We start from the raw sequence: 24,150 nt of genomic DNA, 5'->3' as shown, positions 1-24,150 counted from the left end.
TTTAAATTCCATTTATTTATTTAGCAATGTCGTCGTCATACGTGTCTTCACACTGTTCCCTTTGGGGAACTGTATGAAGTGGTGGAAGGATTTATGGCCATGATTAACGCTCATTCCGTGACCGTAACCATCTTTGAACCAGCCATTAGGGCGGTTAGTCCTATGGCGGGAGGGTTTTACGGGCTCCCACAAGCTATACAAGGAGGGGGGGCCACCCACACCCACGGACGCAAATATCCCACTGGATGTCAACCCAGAATTTAGAGCCGGAGCTCCGACTCCACTTGCCGGGACTGTCTGGAGCGGGGTTCGAAACCCTACCCTGATCTGGCCCAGCGGCGGGGATCCTACCGCTATGCCAAAGGCCCAATCCGATTAGCAACGTGAAATGGCTGGAATGAGCACAATTCACGGCATTAAAAGAACTCACAATTGAACTGATGATGACCTCAGCAATCTCCTCAAGGAGGTGGAGGCGCAGCGCCTGCTCATCATTGGTAATGAGAAGTCAAAGGCGCCGCAAAAAGGTCAGATGATAGCTTGGTCTTTCAAGTGGCAGCATAGGGCTCCAGTCACGGGGAGGGAAAAGGCGCAGGAAACGTATGGGTGTCACCTTTTGTGCGGAGTGGGCCTTTTGCGTAGCAGTAAGCATCCCCGCCGCTGGGCCAGAAGGAGTAGGGTTTCGAACCCCACTCCAGACAGTCCCGGCAAGTGGAGTCGGAGCTCCAACTATAAATTCTGGGTGGACATCCAGCGGGATACTTGCGTCCGTGGGTGTGGGTGGCCCCCCCCCCCCTCAGATGGGTTGTGGGAGCCCGTAAAACCCTCACACCATAGGACTAACCACCCTAATGGCTGGTTCAAAGATGGTTACGGTCACAGAATGAGCGTTAATCACGGCCATAAATCCTTCCACCACTTCATACAGTTCCCGAAAGGGAACAGTGTGAGGATACGTACGACGATGACCTCTTGCGCAATGCACCTCCTTGGACCCTCAGTCGCAGATGCGAGGGGGCAAATCGTGCAATTGTTAAATTTTTCATTTTATTGACATGTAAAATGTTGGCCCAGTAATTCCCTTCCAAATGCGCGAGTACAATCGGGGTACTTACGCGTCTGGCCGGAGGAAATGCCGGTTTTCAGCATGCACAGTGCATGTGGGGAAAACCGGCATTTCCTGTCCTCTGAACGAAGGGGTTCAGAGGCAGAACGCGTGCGACTGCACAGGCAGCGCGTGCGCAGTAAAATTCGCCGCTTTCATTCATGCTTTCAGTGAGGTCAAGTCCTTACAACTTACACATGAAAAAAGCATGGGTACAGTTGCTCCAGAGGCTGCGGAGGAAGATATTTCTTATCATGGAGCTTCTGAAAGTATGTATGTCTGTATATATTCCTTTGCGTGTTATGTATATATTCCTTTACTTATGTGTATGAATGCATTATTTAATTATGACTTCCAGAGAAAGTAACTTATTGGAAAATCATAATTAAAAACATACATTCATACACATAAGTAAAGGAATATAAAACATACATACATATACGTAAAGGAATATATGCGGACATACATACATAATTACTTATTACCTGTACTGATGAAAAGTTTCTTTCTTAAAAGTGCTGGAAATGTTACATTACTCATTTTAGAACACTCATTTTCACATTCAATTCACACAGCCACAATTGCTCTTTCTACCTACCGTTCTGAAAACCCGTTTTAAAAAAAAAAAAAAAAAAAAAATTTAAACTTTAAAACTTACTTAAAATGTCTTAAAATAACTTCCCTCCCTTTCCCAAACAAAAATATTGCCTTTCAGAAGCTCCACGATAAAATATATCTTCCTCCGCAGCCTTGGAACAACTTTACACATGCTTTTTTCAAGTGTAACTTGTAAGGACTTACCCTCACTGACTCCATGAATGAAATCTACGAAGTTCACTGCGCAAGCGCTGCCTGTGCAGTCGCACGCGCTGTGCCTATGAACCCCTTCGTTCCGAGGTCTGGAAATGCCGGCGTTCCCCGCATGTGCTGTGCATGCTGAACGCCGGCATTTCCAACGGCCAGATGCGTGAGTACCCAGACCGTACTCACGCATTTGGTCACGAATTTCTGGCCCCATAAGAGTAAGAACCATCAACAGCATTTTTTTGTTGTGAGTTGCATTTTTAAATTACCTCTGTTTTTCCACTTTGTGCCATACACTAGTTACCTGTCGAGATGTTGGGCAAACACCTTGTTTCCAGCCCTCTACTAGTGCCACTTTGCAACTGGTCTCTTGAAGATATCTGAGAGCATCCTCTGATTTTTGTAAAAGCAAAATAATGCGGATGCTGATGAAAGGTCATCATCCTGAAACGTTAACTCTGTTTCTCTCTCCACAGATGCTGCCTGACCTGCTGAGTATTTCCAGCATTTTCCTGTTTTTATCGCTGATTTTTGTAATTTTATTTCGCCATCACTGGGGGAAATGTGCCATGTCTGTGCTTGCCACCTCCCCTGACTCCATGGCTGAGGTCAGGAGCTCAGTATGTGGGAAACATGTTCACTGGTCTACATCTTGGCAGTTAGTGCTATGGTGTGTGTATACTCCAGTATGCTGCAGTACAATGCTACCAGACTTCATTGATTACTAACCTACACTCTTTATGCTGTTTTCTAGCCAATGCTGCAACCTGCCAACGGTGAACATGGTGAAGGAGACAATTACACAATACATACAATTAGTGGATCAGCCCAACCAGATGCAGTTGAATCTAGTAAGTTAGAATTTGACGTAAAACACAAGTGATGCTGACATGACTACTGTGGACAATTAGCATATTGAACAAAAAGTTTAGCAACAGTCGCGGGTACGGTGCTTTTGTTTTCAGCTAGTCATGTATTTCAGTGAATGTTGTGCTTCTTAAGGAACTTATTCTAGCTATAAGTATGAAGTACTGCACATAGGAAGAAAAATGGGCAATGTACACATTCAATGCATGGGGTGAAAATAACAAAGGGGGCAGTTGACATAGGTCTTGGTGTATTAGTAGACTTGGTACTTAACATTCCCAGTCGCTGGAGAGCAACAATCAACAAAGAAAATTGAATACGTGCCTGTATGATTGGTGCAACATATGTGTGCACATAGTGTGAGAGTGCATGAGCTAATATACTTTACCCCCCTATATTTCTAGCTCAAAAATAGGGTGCTGGGCACAGAAGCAATAATATAAGTCAGGTTGGGAAGCCCAGCAAGAAGAGAGCAGATGTGGGGAAACACAAGCAGCCGTAGCATTGGCAGTCACATTTCTTTTCACCTCCTGCCCACAGTACAAATGGTGGTTTCATGAGCCCATTAATGGCTAGTGTAAACCCAGGCCCAGAGTTCTGGGTCTCAGCATAAACAGTGTGCAATGGTTAGACCTGCACTTTGAACAGGAATTCATTATTAAGTTTTTATGTTGTTGTGGTTCATATCACTAATGAATGAAAGTAACTGTTTTCAAAGGGATTCTTCAGGGTTTCTTGCACAATATTACATAGGATTGCATAAGATATACGGCACAGAAACAGGCCATTCGGCCCAACCAGTCCATGCCGGCGTTTATGCTCCACACGAGCCTCCTCGTCTTTTCTCATCTAAATCTATCAGCATAACCCTCTATTCCCTTCTCCCTCATATGTTTGTCCAGCCTCCCCTTAAATGCATCTATACTATTCGCTTCAACCACTCCCTGTGGTAGCGAGTTCCACATTCTCACATTTTGGTAATTCCCTATAGGATTTCTTGGTGACTATCTTATATTGATGGCCTCTAGTTATGCTCTTCCCCAAAAGTGGAAACATTCTCTCTGCATCCACTCTATCAAAACCTTTCATAATTTTATAGACCTCAATTAGGTCACCCCTCAGCCTTTTTTCAAGAGAAAAGAGACCCAGCCTGTTCATCCTTTCCTGACATGTATACCCTCACATTTCTGGTATCACCCTTATTAAATCTTCTCTGCACCCTCTCCAGTGCCTCTATATCCTTTTTATAATATGGTGACCAGAACTCCAAGGGTGGTCTAACCAAGGTTCAATACAGGCTTAGCATTACTTCCCTACTTTTCAATTCAATCCCTCTAGAAATAAACCCTAGTGCTTGGTTTGCATTTTTATGGCCTTGCTAACCTGTGTCACAACTTTAGTGATATGTGTATTTGTACTCCTAGATCCCTTTGTTCCTCTACCCCACCTGGACTCGCACCCTCCAAGTGATAAGTGACCTCCCTATTCTTCCTACCAAAATGTAATAGCTCACATTTATCTGTGTTGAACTTCATTTGCCAATTATTTGCCCATTCTGCAAGTTTATTAATGTCCTCCTGTAATTTGCTGCAGTCCTCCTCAGTATTGACCATCTCCCTCCCCCCACTCCCCCCCCCCCCCCCCCCAAATTTGGTATCATCTGCAAATTTTTGATTCCAAAGTCTAAATCGTTAATGTAAATTGTGAACAGCAGTGGTCCCAGCACTGATCCTTGTGGAACACCATTATCCACCTTCTGCCACTGTGAATAGCTACCCTTTACTCCCACGCTCTGCTTTTTGTCTTGAAGCCAGCTAGCAATCCATTCTGCTACTTGTCCCCTGACTCCGCAATCTCTGACCATATTCATTAGTCTATTATGGGGTACCTTATCGAAGGCTTTTTGAAAATCTAGATAAATTACATCTACAGCATTACCACTGTCTACTCTCTCTGTTACCTCTTCAAAAAATTCAATGAGGTTGGTCAAGCAAGATTTTCCTTTTTGAAATCCATGCTGACTATTCATTATTATACTTTTTGTTTCTAGATGTTCTTTTATTCTCTCCTTTAGTAGGGATTCCATTATTTTTCCTACCACCGATGTTAAGCTGACTGATCTATAATTCCCTGGACATGTTCTATCCTCCTTCTTAAATATAGGTATTACGTTAGCTATCCGCCAGTTCTCTGGCACTACACCTTTTTCTAATGAATTATTAAAAATGTTTAGTAATGCCTCTGCTATCTCTTCCCTAGATTCTTTTAAAATGCGTGGATGTAATTCATCTGGACCAGGGGTTTTATCCTCTTTGAGTTTAATTAGTTTATTTAATATATCCCCTTTTTAAAATTTAAATGTACTTATCTCATTACTCATATCATCCAATGTCATATCCACCTGTTCTATCTCCCTGGTAAATACCGAAGCAAAATAATGATTTAATGTTTCTGCCATCTCCCTATCGTTACCTGTGTGTCCTATCCATCCCTTAATGGCCCTATTCCCATCCCAACCTTCCTTTTTTTATTGATGTGCCTGTAAAATATTTTACTATTTTGTTTTATGTTCCTCGATAATTTAATTTCATAGTTCCTCTTTGCCTTCCAAATTGTTTTTTTGAGTTCACTCCTAATCCCTTCGTATTCTCTCTCATCACAAACTCCTCTGCTGTCTATGTACTTAATGTATGCCTCTTTCCTTACCCTCAATTGTTTCCTTATGTCTTTATTCATCCATGGAGTCTCATTAGTGTTTAGTTTGTTCTTTCCTTTTAGCGGAATATTTTTTTCCTGCATTCTGTTGAACACCGATTTAAATTTTTCCCATTGTCGTTTTACATCATTGTTTGCCAATATTGTTGCCCATTTTATCTCCCCAAGTTCTATTCTCAGCCCCTCAAAATCAGCTTTTCTCCAATCTATTAACCTGTTTTTTGTCATTCTTATGGCCTTCTCTATTGTCATCTTAAAGCGTATTATATTATGGTCATTATTGCCTATATATTCCCCTACATTTACTTCTCTTTTTTGCTCAGGTCTAGTTATGGGGAATGAGCCAAATAGTGAATCCTCCCTTGTTGGGCTTTTTACATATTGGTTTGGAAAGGAGTCCTGTAGACATTGTAGGAACTCTCTTCCCTTATCCCCATTACCTACCTCTTCTCTCCAATTAATATCGGGGTAGTTGAAATCCCCCATGATGAATATTCTATGTTTTTTATTATTTCCCTAATTTGTCTGTATAGTTCTTCTCCCACCTCCCTTCCACTATTTGGTGGTCTGTAGACTACACCTATTAGTGTGATTCATCCTTTATTGTCTTTTATCTCTATCCATATGGATTCTATTTTTGTCTTGCTGATATCTACGTCCCATTTTTCTACTGCCATTATGTTATCCCTAATAAGTACAGCTACTCCACCTCCCCTTTTTCCCTCTCTATCTTTTCTAAATATGTTATACCCTGCAACGTTTATTTCCCAGTCCTGATTTTTCAGTAAATCTCAGTAATCCCTACTCTGTCTGGTTCCTCCCAACGCATGATTGCCTCCAGCCCCCCTGTTTTGTTTCAGACACTGTGTGCATTGCTGTACAGACAGTTTAACTAATTTTTAATCGGATTTCCTTTCACTTTATGTTTAACCATCTTTTTAGACTCCTGTTCTATAACTCTATTTGCTCCCTTGCCATCAATGTCCTCCCTTACTTTATTCTTTCCAATGTTCACTTTTCCTGTTTTGTTTATATTTAGGCTGCTTACGTTTCTTGTAGTTCCCTCCCCCCTTCTTACTAGTTTAAAGCCTTTGCCACCTCCCTATTTACCCTTTCCGCTAGGACACAGGTCCCATCCCGGTTCAGGTGGAGCCTGTTCCATCGATACAGTCCTTCCTGTCCCAGAACTGGTGCCAGTGTCCCATGAAAAGGAAATATGGATTTGTTCATACTGGATTGTTTTGTTATGGCTAATGAGTCCAAAAAATAAAGTTTGGCAGAGGCCCTGAGGGCAGTCTGCTTCCTCCATGGATACTAAAACTGTTGCCATACAGGCTTGGGGTGCCAAATTGAAGAAAGCTGTTTGGGCCTTCAAGCAATTGGGGATGAGTTAGATCTAGGGAGCAATACATCTGTGGCTTGGCAGATGCACTGTGCAAAGCTGTTTAGCTAATATTGCAGATGTTCCCAGTGGCAGCTTGGAATTGACCCATGGCATAGAAATTAAAGGTGTTTGGCAAAGCAGTGCATGTGGTGGAGGTAGACTGCAGGCCCATTCGAAGCATGTGCCTTAACTCTGATTCGTTCTGGAAAGCAAAGCCTCTGCATGCACTGCTACTCTGGTCAAGCGCAGGTGGGGAGGGCTTTTGCCTGTATGCTATGGTATGAGGTGGGTGGTATTTGCCTCCACTAGCCTGGTGCCACTGCTCTGCCATTCCTTCTTCAAAGAACCAAAGATAGATGGGGAAACCCCAATGGGAATCAAATTGTGCCCTTTCTGAAGTGGGTATGGGGGAGAAATGGCAGGCCCTCTGCAAATAGGTCGAAGGCAGATTGCAAAGTAATTAGCAACAGTTTAAAAAAAAAAAAAAAAATAACAGCAGTACGGTTTGAACAGTACCTGTAAATGTAGAACCTAGTCTTTTCAAATTTGTTTCTGCTTTCAAGATACTGTCTAGTAATCCCGGATATCGGTTTTACACTGGCATGATTATGCTGAGTCATAAATGAGGCACAAATGATGGAAAATGGGACAAACGGTGTCACCACTTCTTTACTGCTTATTTGCATGTACCATTTCAAAAATGGGAGGGCAATTTAAAAAGTGGGTGGCGATCTGGAATAATGGATCTCTGCCCCATTTCCTGCTGCCACCCCTCAATTAGTGCCACAAACAACAGCAGAGCCTCAAGGCATTAGCTTCAGTGAGAGTTGCACTCAATCCTGCCGGTATTAAAGCTGTTTACATGCTGTCCTGGTGGTAATGGGTCATATTACTGCCCAGGCATAAATCTCGAAATCGGCAGGCACCCAGCATAACTGGGTCTCTGCCTTTTTCCAGTGGGTACCATCAAAGTTATGATGGGAGCCCGAACCTTATGTAGCACAGGCATCATTGTGGTTGATGGAATGAACAGTGGAGTCTTATAAAATGAATATTTATGACTCACTCCAAAAAATTGGAAGCGATTCCAAAATAAATATTATCCAGACAGTAATGATTTTTCCAGTGATATTTTTCCGTCATATAAATACCACCACTGAATTGCATTCATATTGAAAAATAGCCACTAAACTTATTCTATTACCTGCAAGCGCACTGATTTGTCGTGATTGTTAGTTGATTATTTAAATTTTCTACATTTGTGTTTTAAGTATTTTGTTTGTATAATTCAATATAGTTGAGCTTTAATTTATTTACTGGAGTTGGTGTTATAATCACTGGTACACTTGTTTTTTATGTGATCAGTTGATTGGAATGGTAAGTAGTTCCTGGAAAATCCTAGGTATTTCTTGGGCAGAGTGCAGCCTGTCTCCCTGTTCACTTGATGGTGTTGTATTATATTTACTCAAAGCTAGTGAGGAAGGCTTCTTTTTGGTAACAAATAAAAAAACATAAAAGATTGATGTTATCAGTCTATTAAAATCAGCGCTGATGAGCAGCAATGAGCTGTGAGCATCGTAACTTCCAGAAATGAGGACAGACTGCAGGTTCGATAGTCATTTTCATCGCATTCGCCTTTAATTCGTCTGAACTGTCCTGTTGTATGGTACGCAGATGCATCCTTCATTGCTTAATTAAATTGTAATTTCAACAACAATAAAAACTTAACTACAGTAGTTGTTTTTCTTGTTCTGTTGCAGTAAATCACACTTCTAAACCTAGAAACTCTCATTCACCGCTTCATGACCTGGGGCATGTGATCATGCAGCAGAGCTATATCTGTGCACTCATCGCCATGATGGTAAGTACAGCATGATCCTTTCTGCTATTTCGACTGTAAATATTGCTGAGTTACCAGTGTGCTGGTGAAGTATACAATGCCTGAAGGTAAAACAATCTACCAGTATCAGGTCCCACTTTCCCCTCTCCTTCTTTTCCCCTCACTTTGGCGTGCCACCTTTCATCTCTCCCTTCTCAGGTACTTTACCACCACTGGAGATTAAACACCCACCCCACCAGCTCTCATTGGGGCTTATAAACACTTTACTGCTTGCCATCAATATCGTTTTAATCAGCTAAGCAGGGCTTTGCTTGAAAGTCCTTTAAGCAGATGAAAAGAAAACTGTTGAAATCCCAGATGCATTGCTCAGTTTTATCTTTCATTGTCTTTCATTGGAAATTGAAAGTCTCACGGTTCGATTGTTTAAATCATTACAAGTATAAAGAATGGCAGAACTGACAAAGAAATGAATTTTAATAACATTTTGAATACAAAGTGTGCATTGTGCAGCAGTTTTGAAAACTACAATTGTAGTTTAATTTTGCTTCTGATTTCTAAAATCAGAGGTTGATTACACACACAAGAGAAAAGGGACCGTTGGATTTCAAATGACCCCTGATGTAGTCTTTCAAAATCTGGCCATTCTAGTGAAACAGGATGTGCAAGTTTGCTGCTCTGCTTAGGTACCCACGGTTTCCCATTCACCAGCTCGCTGTAGCTGTTACTGAACTATTTAAGTGGTTGAGAGCATTACTGTATTGCAGCATGCTCTGATTGGCCAGGTTTCTGACTTTAAAATTAACAAAATCCTATATTAACAAATTCACCCAGCAGAAAACGTTTCTCTGAGTGATTCTGTATGATATGTTAATGTAAATACACCATATGTTGTACTATATGATTAATTTTCTATTCATGGATGTAAGCATCAATTTCACAATCAAATGACATCATAATTCACTCTAGCGAAATTACAAAGGGATATTTTTCACTTAGAAACCAAAGTATTAATGTTACCATTTTCTGTTTACTTTAATTGTACAGATAGAAATGTTAATTTTTTCTGTTTTCTGCTGGGTGAATTTGTTGCCTAGGATTTTGTTAATCTGTGGCCATGGTGGGTGACCCCGAGCAGTTCTGGGCCTTGAGGGCCCAGCTGCAGACTGCAGTACCTCCGCGTGGGCTGGAGCAGTCTGGCCCAGCTGACTGTGTGGCACTAACAAGGGCACTAGTGGAGTGGGTAGTGGGGGAGCAAGTATGATCAATCATAGAGATTTGTGGTACAGAAGGAGGCCATTCGACCCATCGTGTCTGTGCCGGCTGAAAAAGAGCTATCCAGCCTAATCCCATTTTCTAGCTCTTGGTCCCTAGCCTTGTAGGTTACGGCACTTCACATGCACATCCAAGTACTCTTTAAATGTGATGAGGGCTTCTGCCTCTACCACCCTTTCAGGCAGTGAGGTCCAGACCCCCACCACCTTCTGGGTGCAAAAAGTTCTCCTCAACTCCCTTCTACTCCTTCTACTAATTATTTTAAATCTATGCCCCCTGGTTATTGACCTCTCTGCTAGGGGAAATAGGTCCTTCCTGTTCACTCTATCTAGGCCCCTCATAATTAGATGTTGTCCTTAGAGGCGAAAGCAGGTGCCTCTTCCATGGAACCAAGACCACTTTCCTGGGACTATGCCTCAGCACTCCCGTGGCTTTGCACGAGAACCGAATACAGGAGTGAGGTGATGCTCTGGAAGCCCCTGACAACACTGGCCCCCAGGGCCAAGTTGGCAGCTGTTTGAGAGCATCCATGGAAGCAGTGTGAGCTGCTGTAGAAGCTGGCAGAACCTCCATCATGGTAGGTGCCACTGTTGTGTAGACGGAGCTGACCCACAAGGTCCATGTTGGACAGAATGGTCTCCATGCTCTGCGCGAAGCCTTGATACAAGTTTGAACAGGACGCCTCCATGTGCCATTGTGTGAAAGCTCGCTGGCAGGCTGCCCAGTGCACTTAGCATTTCCTGGTGTATGCCCATCAGCCTTCTTTGGTAGGCTGGGCCCTCAAAGTCAGCATCTGAGTCCTCTGCAGCAGAGCTAGTCTGCGATCTGGCCCTCTGGCGAGCTGGCACTTCTGGCATCGTATCCCCTGCCCTAGCTTCTGCACATTTGTGCCTGGTGATTCACAACGTGAAGACTCCTTCTCTAGCCTACGCTCTAAACTGCATGTGTCACTAGCATCTGAGCTGGTGCTCGTGAGGGTTAGATCAAATGACACTGCATGATCAGGAAGGCTGACCTTTTCCTCAAAAGGCAGAGGTATGTCCATGTCTTCAGCACCTGAAATGAAAGAGAGGGACGAAGGTTAGTTTTTAGTGTACAGGCAGAGCATAGAGAGAGCATAAGCTGATTAAAGCATCTGCAGTTTAACATGTAGTGTGTGTAGGGTGAGATAGGAGTAATAAGGGAAAACAAGGAAAGGTGTGAAGAAACCCCGCACATCGTCTCCTCCAGCATTGCCAGTCACCATGGCCGTGATTCTGTCCCTGCCCGTAATGGCCAACATGCTTTCTTCGAGAAGGGAGATGGTGTGCAGCCAGGCTCGTCTTCCTCCACAGGTAACGTGCTGTCCGTTGTGGGTGGCCTTCTCCTGCATGAAAGAGGGGAGCGTGTTAGTGACAGTCTTGTGAGGTGTTTGGAGAATATGCCTGCAATGGTAGAATAGTTGATATGCAGTGTGTCAGATTTGAGGGGTGGGGAAGTGAGGGTGTCAGTCTGAGGAGGTGGAGTGAAGTGTGGTGCAGTGATTCTAGGAGAGCGAAGGGACGCAGGGGAGGGGAGGATTGTGAGTAGTGAGGCTGGATTGGGTAGAGGTGTGAGTAAAGAATAAGACAGCAGTATTGTTACTTTGACAACTCTGGTGAGGTCATTGAATTTCTTTCAGCATTGCACCCATTTCCTGGCAGCTAAGCTCCTGGTATTGACCTCCTCTGCATTGTCTTCCCATTGGCAACAGAGGTGTTGCCTAGAGGACTTTCTGTCCCCGAGGGGGAAGAGGATCATCCTCCTTCTGCCCACTGCCTGCACCAGGGGTTCCAAGGCAGCATCGGAAAACCTTAGTGCCCTCTCAGTACTTGCTGCAGCCATTTCTGTGTACATTTCTGTCTCCCTGTTGTCTACAGCTATAATGCACCTCCCCTTTAAGAGATGCAGGCTGCTTTTAGGCGGCATCAGAGATGCCCGATATTGAGCCCCCGAAACAGGCATGCAGCCAATGACTGGCGCGGGTAGCACTGGCTGCACAACTAATTCAAGGTAATGAGCAGGCAGCATGAATATTGTGTGCTGCCTGGGACAACACTAACAGGTGCGTGCAGTGTGCCCTGTGCGCCTGTGTTTTTTGGTGCAATCGAATTTCTGGGCCAATGAATCCTAAGTGACAGTGATTTAACAGGAGAAAATATGTATAAATTTGGCAAATTCTTTTTTGAGCCTCTTTTGAAAGGGTTTGTAGATTACTGATTCGTCATTGTATTATGTTATTTGAGTGGTTTCTCCGTAACTTTTAATATCTTTCCTTTCCAGGTTTGGAGTATTACGTTCCACAGCTGGTTAACCTTTGTGCTTCTGATTTGGGCTTGCCTTATCTGGATCGTGCGTAGTCGGCGGCACCTTGCTATGCTGTGTTCTCCATTCATTCTGTTGTATGGGATCACGCTCTGCAGCCTGCAGTATGTCTGGGGAATGGACCTGACGGAGGAACTGCCAACAAAAATTGGGTTCATGGTCCTGACACAGCTTGGTTTAGTCCGCATGGAGTATCACTGTCTACGCCTGGGTGCAGTGGTCAGTTTCAATTAAGTCTTTAAATTGGAATATGTTTTTTTATTAATGTGTGCATGCTGAGGTAGCCCCCATCAGTCTAGGCTTGAATCCCCCTTGAATAAGTCCACAGTTACCCTCTGTGTGACTCTTGGCATTCTACGAAGGGCTCGTCAAGGCACCTGTTGCAGCGTTCTTACAAGCAACAACTCCAACTGCCCCATTCTCCCCTCTCACCAGCCTTTCTGCCCAGAACACCTGCTGGGGACTGATCTCGCCAACTTCTTTCACTGCCCACCACCGCCTCCTTGGACTCTGCCAGTAGATCAATCACTGGCCCTCTCCGCATTTCCCTCCAGCGTGTGTATTCACTCGTCAACAAGGCCCTTGCCACCTTATTGTGGATGATGTTATTGATATCCTGGCTTTGAGTGAAATCTAGCTCATCAGTGGCTAGACCTTGCCCCTTACTGAAGCTTCCCTGACTGGCTATACTTTCCACCACCTGGCCCACCCAAACTGCCGCGGTGACGTGTGACCCTTATCACCAAGTCATACCTTGGTCTTTCTCCCTATTCCTCTGGCACCTTCTCCTCCTTTGAGGGCCTCACCTTGTTCCACTCCTCTTGCCTCTCCTTTTAAATCTTTGTTGCTTGTCGCCCCTCCCCACCAACCACCCCCCCCCCCCAAGCCCCACCCTGAGATTCTCACAGATATCTTCCTCTTTTCCTCCCTCAGCCTCTGTGCTGAGTGATCACTCACCCTTAGTGATTTAAATTTCCGTCTCAGCTCCCCTTGCCCTCTCTTCTCTGAAGTCACTGCCATCCTGTTCTCATTAAACCTTTTCCTCCATATAACTCTCCTATCCAAATAAACTCTCTTACCCATACTCATAGCCAGCTCCTCAACCTTGCCATCTCCTATGGTCAAAGTCATAAATAACATGGCCTCTAGAGTCCCCTAAGGACCTATCCTTCTCCTCATCCTCATCAAAATGCTGCCCCTTGACGACATCCTCCGCAGACTAGGGGCCAGTTTCCAGTTATGTTGACGACATCCAGCTCCAACTTACCACCACTTCTGTCAACCCTCCACTGTTTCTGTGCTCTCAGGCTATTGTCCCACATCCAGTCTATGATGAGCCGCAATTTCCTCCAGCTAAACATTGGTTAGACCAAAGCCATTGTCTTTGGCCCCCGGCACAAACTCCATACCTTTGCCACCAATTCTATCCTCCTTGCTATCCATTGTCTCAGGCTGAACCAGCCTCTTCACAATCTCAGCCTCCAATTTATCCCTAAGTTGAGCTTTAGCTGCTGTATCCTCTCCATCGCAACGACTGCCTACTTCTGTAACATTGCCTGCCTCCAACCCTGCCTCAGTTCATCTGTTATTGAAACCTTCATCCATGCTTTTGTCACCTCCAGACTTGACTATTGCAATGCTCTCCTGGTCAGCCTCTCAAACTCAACCCTTTGTAAAGTTCAGCTCATCCAAAACTCTGCTGTCTGTAAGCTACCTTGCACCAAGTCCTACTCACCCATTACTCCAGTCCTTGCTGACTAATGATGGCTCCTGGCCTCTCAACACCTCAGATTTAAATTCACATCCTTCTGTTTAATCCCCTTCATGGCCTCTTCCACCCCCCCCCCCCCCCATCTCTGTAACCTCCTCCACCCCTACAACTCCTTCCCCAGAATTCTCCATTCCTCTGATTCTGGCTGCTTTCTGCCCAACATTGACGGCTGTGCCTTCAGCCACCTAAGCCTCACACTCGGGAATTCCCTCCCTAAACCCATATGCTCTCCACCTTCCTCTCCTCCTTTAGGACCTTCTTTCAAACCCATCTCTTCAACCAAGCTTTTGGTCACCCCTCCTTTTTTGGCTTGGTGTCCATTTTGTCCTTTGCACCTCTGTGAAGTGCCTTGAGATGTTTTTTCTACATTAAATGCCAGTTGTTCTTGATAGAAAATGCAATAATGGTGAATGAAAGATTTGGATTTAACAAACCATGCCCTTCAAACCCTCCCCCAATCTCCTGAAGGTGGTAGCTCATACTGCACTATGAAGCCACAAGTGTCCGAAGACCTCCGGAACCTCACCCAAGTTTATCATAAGTTAGCCTGGGCACCGCAACCAAGCCCAATCTTCCCCATACCCAACGTTTTTCAACAGTGATTGGGAGCAGGGACCCGGGGTGTTTTCTTTTTCTTCCCTTCCTAATCCAGCGACACTGCAGGTGATTATGGAGCCTCCGCACAGACCAGGAATTAATCCTGGATGCTGTCTGACTTGTATGGTTTAGTACCACACCACACAACGCACGTATTTCCTGGGTAAACAAATTGTATTTGCTACCCATGGGCTTTATGTTACGTTTCTGAGAGATGTAGAATATTTATACGCTTAAAATTCTACTAGGTGATCTCTTTTAACGTTTCATTTTGAATTAAAAATTGCAATATTTTCATAAGAATTATTTGACTACCAAATGGGCAGGAATTTGGACATATCAGAAAACAAAAAATTCTGCTGATTTCTAAAAATGTCAACTTTTATTAGCTTTTACAAAAATATTTTAGTTTGCTCCATATCTATTCAAGGAATGATCATCCACTACAACCCCTACAGCTGTGAAAACGAGCTATTTTCCATCTTTTTTTAATCACCAGCTGCTGTACACACTCACTTTTTGGCTCTTATTGCGTCAATTTGTAAAAGAAAAATGCATGAAGCAGAAAGAAGTCCCACTGAAAGAAGTAACTGTGCCTGAGGCAGGTAAGTGGTGGACATACTAGCAAAACTGAAACCTTTATACAGTACGTAGCTATGTGACCATAATTCCTACTTCAATCATTTTGGCTAAATTAATCTTTCCATATTAGCAAAACTACTAACTCGAGCATTGCGATCAACTGGCTCAGAATCTGATATTGTCAGAAACATCAGACTCTGGTGCAGTACTCTGTATCAGATACTGGAGGATGACAATAAGCAGTGTAAATAATCATTTAGCTTCCAGCAGTGGAAGCTATGTAATACAGCTCCACAAGTTTAGGACTCCTCAACGTCTACTAATTATTTCAACTGGTCTGACAAGTACAGATAGATTTTCCCCAGCTCTGGAGCCAAAATGAGAAAATGACTACTTATGGACAAATGAGACTGTAGACACCTGCTTTACCTAATAAGGTTCTTTGCTGTCCAAACTGATAACTGTGTGCCTTTCTTGAGTTTGTTTATGCAACAGCGCATGGCCACAAAAATTAGATTCACCTGGCCAAAAGCAAAAGCTTCAGATCAAAACTGGCTCCTGACTAGAATTTGTAATCAAAAGCAACTACCTGACATAAATTTGGCAACACTAAGGAGAAGCTACTGTACATCAGACAAAATCTGGAGCAAGGTTCTGAAGTTGTGAGGTAATCACGCAGAATCAAAACTGTTTGCAGTCTATCTGCTTCCAGTTTGTGGGTTCAATTGATTTTTTTTGATTAAGTGATAAAATGTTATCGGCCAATGTACTTCAATCTGTTACCAAAAGATCAAGGCCTCAATTTCTATTTGAGACAACTCCAGACTTTACCCTCATGTGTTGGAGAGTGACACCTAAATCTGTTTTGTCTTCTGACCCTAACGGAGGCAAAACTAATGGGCTAATGATTTTTAAATGTTTGTGTGTGTGTGTAGTTACCTTCTACAGGTGAGCAAGCCATTAAAAGCAGCATCGCAGGTCAGCAAAACAATTAAAAATACTAACAAAGCACTTGGATTTATTTCTAGGGGTATAGAATTCAAAAGTAGTGAAATAATCTTAAACTTGTAAAGAACCCTGGTCAGGCTGCACTTAGAGTACTGCGCACAGTTCTGGTTTACATATTATAAAAAGGACATAGAAGCACTGGAGAAAATACAAAAAAGATTTACAAGGGTGGTATCAGAACTGAGCGATTACAGCTATTGGGAAAGATTGAATAGGTTGCGACTTCTTTCTTTAGAAAAGAGAAGACTTGGAGGTGACCTGATCGAGGTCTTTAAAATTATGAATGGGTTGGACAGGATAGATGTGGAGAGAATCTTTCCACTTGTAGGAGAGTCCAAAACTAGGGGCCATAAATACAAGATAGTTACTAATAAATCCAATACAGAAATAAGGAGAAATTTCTTTACTCGGAGAGTGGTTAGAATGTGGAACTCACTACCATAGAAAGTGAGTGAGGCAATGAGCTTGGATGCTTCCAAGAGGAAACTAGATGAGTACATGAGAGTAAAGGGAACAGAAAGGTATGCTGAAAGGCTGAGATGAGGTAGATGGAATGGGAGGAAACTCGTGTGGAGTATAAACACTAGCACAGACTTGTTGGGCCGAATGGCCTGTTTCTGTGCTGTATATTCTATGTACTTCATTGGCAGCATTTTCTGGTCAGCATTCTTCTGAAGAAGTAATTATTCTTTTCTTTTGAAGAGCAATACTTTTTAAAAACTTGTTTCCAAAAAAAATTATTTTTGGGTTTGACTCTTGCTATAGACAGAGGTCTTTTTGTTTTTGTTCTTTGTGGGGTTTTTTTCTGAACCGTGTGACATTGTAAAGGCGTGTTTCTCCTCCTCCTTCCTCTTTGTGATGAGAATCGGACTTCCTTGAAGGACTGTGGCCAAACCCAGAAATTCAGAGGTGGGAGATCAAGCCTGCAGGCCGTCGCTCTGACATTAGATAGTGTCAGTGCTCCAACACCCTCTGCACAGTACTGTGCTTTTTTTAGTTTTAATTCTTAAGAAAATGTAGTTAGTAGTCTGTCTCTCGCACCCCACTTCCCAACTTATTAAGGGTAGACAGTTTAATGGTAGGACCATGAAATCTCCAACCAAATAATAGTCCATAGTGTCTCTTTCCCAGGTGCCTGGTGCTGGCTTCCTACTGCCTCTGTGGGAAGTGATTTACAAAGTTCCAGTAAGTACTTCCCTCCCTTGGTAAGTGGTAAATCAGTAGAAAAATTCAGCCGTAAGGGTTAGCAATGACAGTATTCCATCCCACCCCAAAGAGAAATTTAAATTGGATTAACTACTTTCAGTTAAAATCTGATGTGCAGAATGTTTTATATCTGATCATTGAGTTCTGCAATGTTTACCTTTTCATTGTTTACTTTTGTTTATGTTGCAGGTCGGGAGAGGAACGCAGTATTGAAAGCACTTGGGGAGCTAATAATGAGTTTCTATGCCAAGTATTGGATTTACGTTTGTGGAGGGATGTTCTTCATTGTCAGTTTTACTGGAAGAATAGTTGTTTATAAAATTGTTTATATGTTCCTTTTCCTCCTGTGCCTCTCATTCTATCAGGTGAGAATACAACGGTCAACACTGGTCAATAGTAAAAACCTTACCCAGTAGTAATCCCTGACATAAATCGTGCCATTTATGTAGAAAGGACTTATGAAATATACTGGGTGGCCTGCTGGTGGCGCTGTCCAGGGAGAGTATAAATACTCGGGCATGGGCCTAGCTTGCTCAGGGACATTTTGTAAACAGGAACTAGTGAAGGATAACTAGACTTCCATGTTGTGAAACAGTCGATTAAAGCCTTGTTTAATACTCTGACCAAGTGCCTAGTAGTTTTCTTACATCAATCCCCACTTAGTAGAGAAGGGGAGACAATTAAGATAATACATTGCTATGAAATGCATGTGACCTGATATACCTGTGTATCATGATACAAAGCTTGTGATGCAACTTGGTTTGCTTGACACTGACTGGAGTTGGTCCGGGTGAAGAGTAGTGTAAACAGGATCACTATGATCTGTTTATTTGTAACAATACCCTGTTCCAAGCTGTTCCAAATACCCTGTGTACCTGGAGTGTTGAATTCCTGCTGCCTTTGCTGATATCTTATTCTTGTTCATTTTACTAGGTCTGTTATTTCCTGTGGCGGAAGCTGCTGAAGGTATTCTGGTGGTTGGTCGTTGCATACACTATGCTGGTCCTCATTTCAGTTTACACTTTTCAATTTGCTGAATTCCCACATTACTGGAAAAATTTTACAGGATTAACAGATGAACAGTATGTGTATTTTTAATTCTGGAAAATGTCTCTTTTACATGTCTAGGCTTCTTCATACAATAGTTAGATAACTGTCAAAATAATAATTGTCAGAAATGTTGAAATATTTACAAACCTGATTTTGTGTATGGTGTAGTAATGATGTACATGCACACAGAGAAAATTGAGCCCTTAAGCTTTTAAGGTTTCCTTCCAAATTTGTGAGATGCAATCCATATATCTGTCATGGGGTCTTGTTATTTAAAAAAATGATTCTTCATGGGACATGGCCAACTAGTGACTGTTTTCCTTGGCGGAGACAGGGAGAAGTAAGTGGGGTTTCTTTCTGGGCAAGCTGGTTACAATGCCTAGCAGCGTAAGAGTGGAACTGAGTCAACCCTCTGTGGCAGACTTGGGTAATTCATATCTGAGGCAGGCAGATCTACAGTACTCCGAGGAGCTGTTGATAATTGATCAGCCAGCCTGCTTTTATTATTTGTTGGAGATAGAAGGTTAGACTTGTCAGTGCCAGAAAACCCGCCAAGCCAGTGCTCTAACTGATTGGATGGCCTTGGTTGAATGAGCATTGAGAAGCATACTCGTGATCTAATAGCAAAATACTGCGGATGCTGGAAATCTGAAATAACAACAGAAAATGCTGGAAAAACTCAGCAGGCCAGGCATCATCCGTGGAGAGAGAAACAGAGTTAACGTCTGACGAAAGGTCTTCGACCTGAAACGTTGGGCTAGATTTTCGGGGAGCCGTCAGGCGGGGTTTCAGGCATGTGGGGGGGGGGGGAAATCCCGAATTTGGGGGTCCCGACACCATCCCGCCCAAAACCCCGCCCCACGTAAGTTTCAGGGGCGGCAGGTACCCGCACTGGGACCCGCCGAAACCAGGCGGGAAGGGATTAGTGCCAATTAACTGCCTGTTAACAGTTAGTTAACAGGCAGTTTTTAGCCTAATCCCTATTTTGAGGGGTTTCGTGTGGGTTTCCCGACGGCTCCAAACCACGCCAGGTAGAGCAGGCGGGCCGTCGGGTTGAAGGAGTTGGAGGGGTCGCAATGTCGGCGCTCAGGTGAGTGATGGGTGCATGAGTGCAAAGGTAAGTGTGTTTGGTGTGTCTAAAGTGTGTAAAGAACTTTTACTTACCTGTACTTACCTTAACAGCCTTTCTTCCTGTAGCCGTCAGGAGCGCATCACTCAGCCGGAACTTAAAGCTGAACGGCTGCGATCTGTCAAAAGTGACAGCCTTCGGCTTTGAGTGCCGGTGAGAGTTCTAACCGAGTCTGTGCAGAATGACTCGGCTTAGAACTCAGAGTGTCAGTGTTTCATAGCTTCAAACAGCTGTGAGACACTGATATTTCAGATGAAATTTCAGTCTGTGACGTCACCTGTTGCCGGGTGGCCCTTAATTGGCCTGCTGAGCCCGCTGGGCGGGCTCAACAAGGTCAATCAAGGGAAAATCGCGCGGATTGGCCGGACATCGAAGTAGGCGGGTCAAATACCCGAAGGGGGAAGTCCCGCCTTCTTCCTGACAGGTTTGGCAAAATCTACTCCGTTAACTCTGTTTCTCTCTCCATGGATGCTGCCTGGCCTGCTGAGTTTTTCTAGCGTTTTCTGTTGTTATACTAGTGATCTAGGCTGGCTAGCTGCACGATTTTAGCTGGTTGATCTTCAGTAGCACCCACTTGGAAATCATGAAGCCTCGAATCTGCCAACTGCATCAAAGCTATCTGGGCTTGGGTAAGTGGGGTATGTTCCCGTGGGGAGAGTGTAATGGGCAAAGGGTTTCCATTCATGTCAGACACCAAGATGACCAAAAAAGGACATCATCATTATTGAGGTTCTTATCAATGTATTTAACACAGTTAAATGTTGTTCTTTTGGTAATACAGGTTAGTTGACATGGGATTGGAGCAGTTCAGTGTCGGTGAGCTCTTCTCCAGCATTCTGATCCCTGCTTTTTTCCTGCTGGCCTGTATTCTACAACTGCACTACTTCCACCGCCGCTTCATGCAGATCACAGATCTGGAGCATGTTCCTACAAAGGGAAAAGGGCCATTGCACCGGTAGGACTTTTATGCATCCAGCACAGATGCAAGTTCAATAGTCCAAATGTATATTTAATATAGATGATAAATGCAATAAACTATTCCAATAAAGTTTGTATTTAAAATGACAAAAAAAAACATAAGCTGATCTCTCAAAATATCTAGGACTAGATTTTGTCCTATTGACTTTGAGTGGAAGGAAGGTGTAAATCCAGGTTTATTTATCTCCCAGTGTAAACTGTCATATATGGGCTCACCTCGATTATCATCATCATGGAGAGAATTCCCTGGTAATTAATTGAAATTGATGAATAATCGAGAACCCCCATACTCAGTCGGACAGTGTGGTAGATTTTCAACTTGCCACCTGGGCATAAAATTGGGTTTGCAGAATTGTCACCCATTATAGAAACCGCACGATTTTTATTTCCATTGAACTCCGATCTGGTTATTAAGTTCCCAGCATGTATGGATAATTCCCAAGTTTTTCCACCTTAAATGTTGGATGGTTTTGAAAAAAGAATACTGATAGCCGGAAGAGGCCCAGGTAAGTAGTGCATCTTTACATTTTTGAAAGGTGCTTTGTGGTCCAGGAAAAGCAGGAGTGCTGCTCCTGGCCCAACAAGGAACCTCTGCTCCGGGCTTCTCTCATCTCCTCAGGCCACGATCGGCTTGGCTTAACATGATGGGAATTGTTTCCTTCGGTCTTCAGCGCAGCTTGCAGCGGCACAATTCCCCGCTCCTGCCCGACAACCTCCACATCACCGTCAGCGCCTAAAAATGTTAATGAGGCCCGTGAGTTAAAATCTCCCAGGCCTTGCGCCCCGGGGGACCGGATGGATCGTGACCTGCTTTGGCCCCCGCACCCCTGATTCCTGCCCTGAGTTAAAATCAGGCATACGGAGTCTGAAAAATCAATTTAAATCAATTAGTTGCGGGTTTATTAGTTTTGCAAAATTGTGCTCCAACTCCCGCTGGTATCCTGACTCTTGGTGGAATAATTGAAGTTCTCTTTATATATAATGTTGTTCAATAACAAATTTAGATTTTCTATTGGGACATTTGTTTCATTTAATGTGACATCTCTAGATCCAATGTAAACAGATTTTTAAAATTGTAATTTTTTTAATTGTCCTGTAGATTTGCAGCTGTTGCAACAATGATGTACTTACTATACAACAGTGCTTGTAAACCTCCTGAAAATTATTGTGGAGTTGTGTTTACATAATTTACTTTAGGGAGGCATGTAGTTGTACCTACACTAACAAGAGTAAAGAGCTGTTTAAGATGACAGTGGAATTATTTTCCTGGCTTTCTGTGCGCGCATGTTGTAAACTAAGGATATGCGCCGGTGATGTAATCAAGGAGTGCATTGAAGTTATGTTGTGTTTATTTTGACTCCCAGGCTTCCCATATTCAAAACAGATGTAATATTTATTACTCTAGGAATGGTGGGCATTACCACAGGTCTCCTTACATTGTATAACGTATTTACATTTCATTTTACGGAGCAGTCTGGGACCAACATACTTTATTACTTGGGAATTAAGCTTCTTCCATAACTGCATGATTGAGTACATGGACAATTTGAGAGCAGCATCTTAGCAATAGAAGGATGCTATAAATGTAGTAGACTGATGTTAGAATTTGAATTGGATCAGTCATATTAGTATTGGACTGCTACCTCTTTTTCCCTTCAATAATTCCAAATTAAATTTATAACCCAAACAATGTAGATTTTCAAAAGCTTATTCATCCTTTTTATATATGGTAATTCATACCAGTCCAGAGAAGTGCATCATCAGCAATTAGGTTACTTTCATGTGAAGTGTAGCTCTTAATCTTTAGCATATAATTATCATGGGTTTGGCTATAAGCATAGTGTATTGTATTTTATAGTAACTAACTGATTGTGTCACAGAACTTGCATGTACAGTGTTGAATTCTTGTTGTTTTGGAAATTTTAGTTGCTTGTTCTGAATATAGAAGAACTGCCAGCAACAAAGATAAACAACTGGCATTTAATATCAGAAAAAGTCCGCAGCCAGAAAATTAATCGCAGTTGTGACTTTTAAAAAGCACAAGTTTTTATTGTGGTGCGCCTTTAGTCCTGTTGTACTATAGCCTCTGGCGTCGTGGACTTTACAATTTTAATGGTGTATGGAACAAGTTATGCTCGACTGACCATAGGAGCCCCACAACACAGCCTGGCAGTCGATCCCGCCACTTACTATCAGCTGGCGGCCTCTGGGCCGCGTGATTTTCTGCCACTTCCCGCCGTTCTGGACGGGAAGTCGGCCAGCAGGATTTAAATGAAGCACAGCGAAATCAGAACCCGGCGGCTCCAGTGTGGGTAAATAACTTGGCGATTTTAACTGCATGGTTTCCGCTGGGCAGGTGGGGTTAAAACCGGGCCACATGATTGTACGATTAAGGCAACAGTGGGTGCATTGATAGGTAGGTCAGACATGCGTGTGGCCAGGTTACACTCAGAACACATAACTGTCTGCATCCTTGCAGGAGCATTGCACATTTCAGAAAAGCCAGAGCTCCGAACTTGGGCATAACAAGAGCATTACTTTGCTAACTCCTGATCATTTGGGCAGCTTAGTTCTGTTCAGGTTTAAATTAAGTCCCTTTTGCGTATGTATACAAATTTGCTTTTTTTGGGTTTCTTTTTAAGTACAGCTAGGAGAATCTATCAAGTTCCATTGTTTATTTTAGTAATATGTTTGCTTTCTTTCCATATATAGGCTGAAGGAAAGTTTAGCAGAGCGTTCTGAGGAGTAAGTGTTGTTATCCTATTTACATATCAATTTTGGCATTTCTTAAAAATTAGAATTATGTTATAACTTTAACAATTTCTCTGCCAGCACATGTATATCAGCAGTGCGGGTGCGTAATCCCCTGCTTTTTCAGGTTATTCTTTTCCTTTCATCTTTTTTCAACTTTCACTGGGCTACACACAACTGCTGAGGGTTGATGACCATACCAGTGATTTTTCCCCCCCCCCCCCCCCCCCGCCCAAGCCTCAACTTGGCAACTTTTCATTGGAATATGGCTGAGATCAGTGACTCAGAATTTAGGGGCCTCAGGCACTAACCTGCATCTCACCACAATATGGCTGTACCACTGTGTCACCCTTTAACAGTATTTTGAAGTCAGTGCATTTAACCATTGATGCATTGAATTTTAGAATTGGCTGACTGGCTTCGGTAACTTTGGATAAAAATGCAGCCATCACATGAAAATGTTATTGTTGCATCGCGAATCCTTCCAGAGAATCCTTGTTTTCAGTAGTCAATGCCCAAAGCCAATAGAAGCAGAACATTTGGTGCCTTGTGAACTAAAAAAGCATTTCTGTTATGTCTGGATGGCTTAAAAATGGCATCCCTTACTAAAACAGATACTGTAATACTGACATGCACAATAACCTTTAATATGTCTCTCACCAGTAGATAAATTGCATAAAACTCATACACTGTGTAATTTTTTTTTGTATGCCTCATAAAAACCAGCTCAGTAGCGAGGGTCTTCGAT

At 43.1% G+C, this 24,150-nt stretch overlaps 1 protein-coding gene across 4 annotated transcripts in view; it reads left to right on the top strand.

Moving 5' to 3' along the window:
• piezo1 (piezo type mechanosensitive ion channel component 1 (Er blood group)) overlaps positions 1-24,150 on the top strand; it is a 398,994-nt gene that overhangs the window by 267,315 nt on the left and 107,529 nt on the right. For all 4 annotated transcript variants that reach the window (XM_085991680.1, XM_085991683.1, XM_085991682.1 and 1 more), the window contains exons 10-17: positions 2,664-2,760; positions 8,636-8,736; positions 12,289-12,549; positions 15,198-15,303; positions 17,684-17,859; positions 18,428-18,576; positions 20,455-20,628; positions 23,364-23,396. In XM_085991680.1, coding sequence (XP_085847806.1) covers positions 2,664-2,760; positions 8,636-8,736; positions 12,289-12,549; positions 15,198-15,303; positions 17,684-17,859; positions 18,428-18,576; positions 20,455-20,628; positions 23,364-23,396 — 1,097 coding nt within the window. The remainder of the gene's footprint in view (positions 1-2,663; positions 2,761-8,635; positions 8,737-12,288; positions 12,550-15,197; positions 15,304-17,683; positions 17,860-18,427; positions 18,577-20,454; positions 20,629-23,363; positions 23,397-24,150) is intronic.

The sequence above is a fragment of the Somniosus microcephalus genome, chromosome 6 (genome assembly GCF_052327205.1).
Source record: "Somniosus microcephalus isolate GS21.2 chromosome 6, FLI_Smic_1.0, whole genome shotgun sequence".
In the NCBI taxonomy this organism is placed as follows: domain Eukaryota; kingdom Metazoa; phylum Chordata; class Chondrichthyes; order Squaliformes; family Somniosidae; genus Somniosus; species Somniosus microcephalus.
This window is presented reverse-complemented; position numbering and strand designations above follow the sequence as displayed.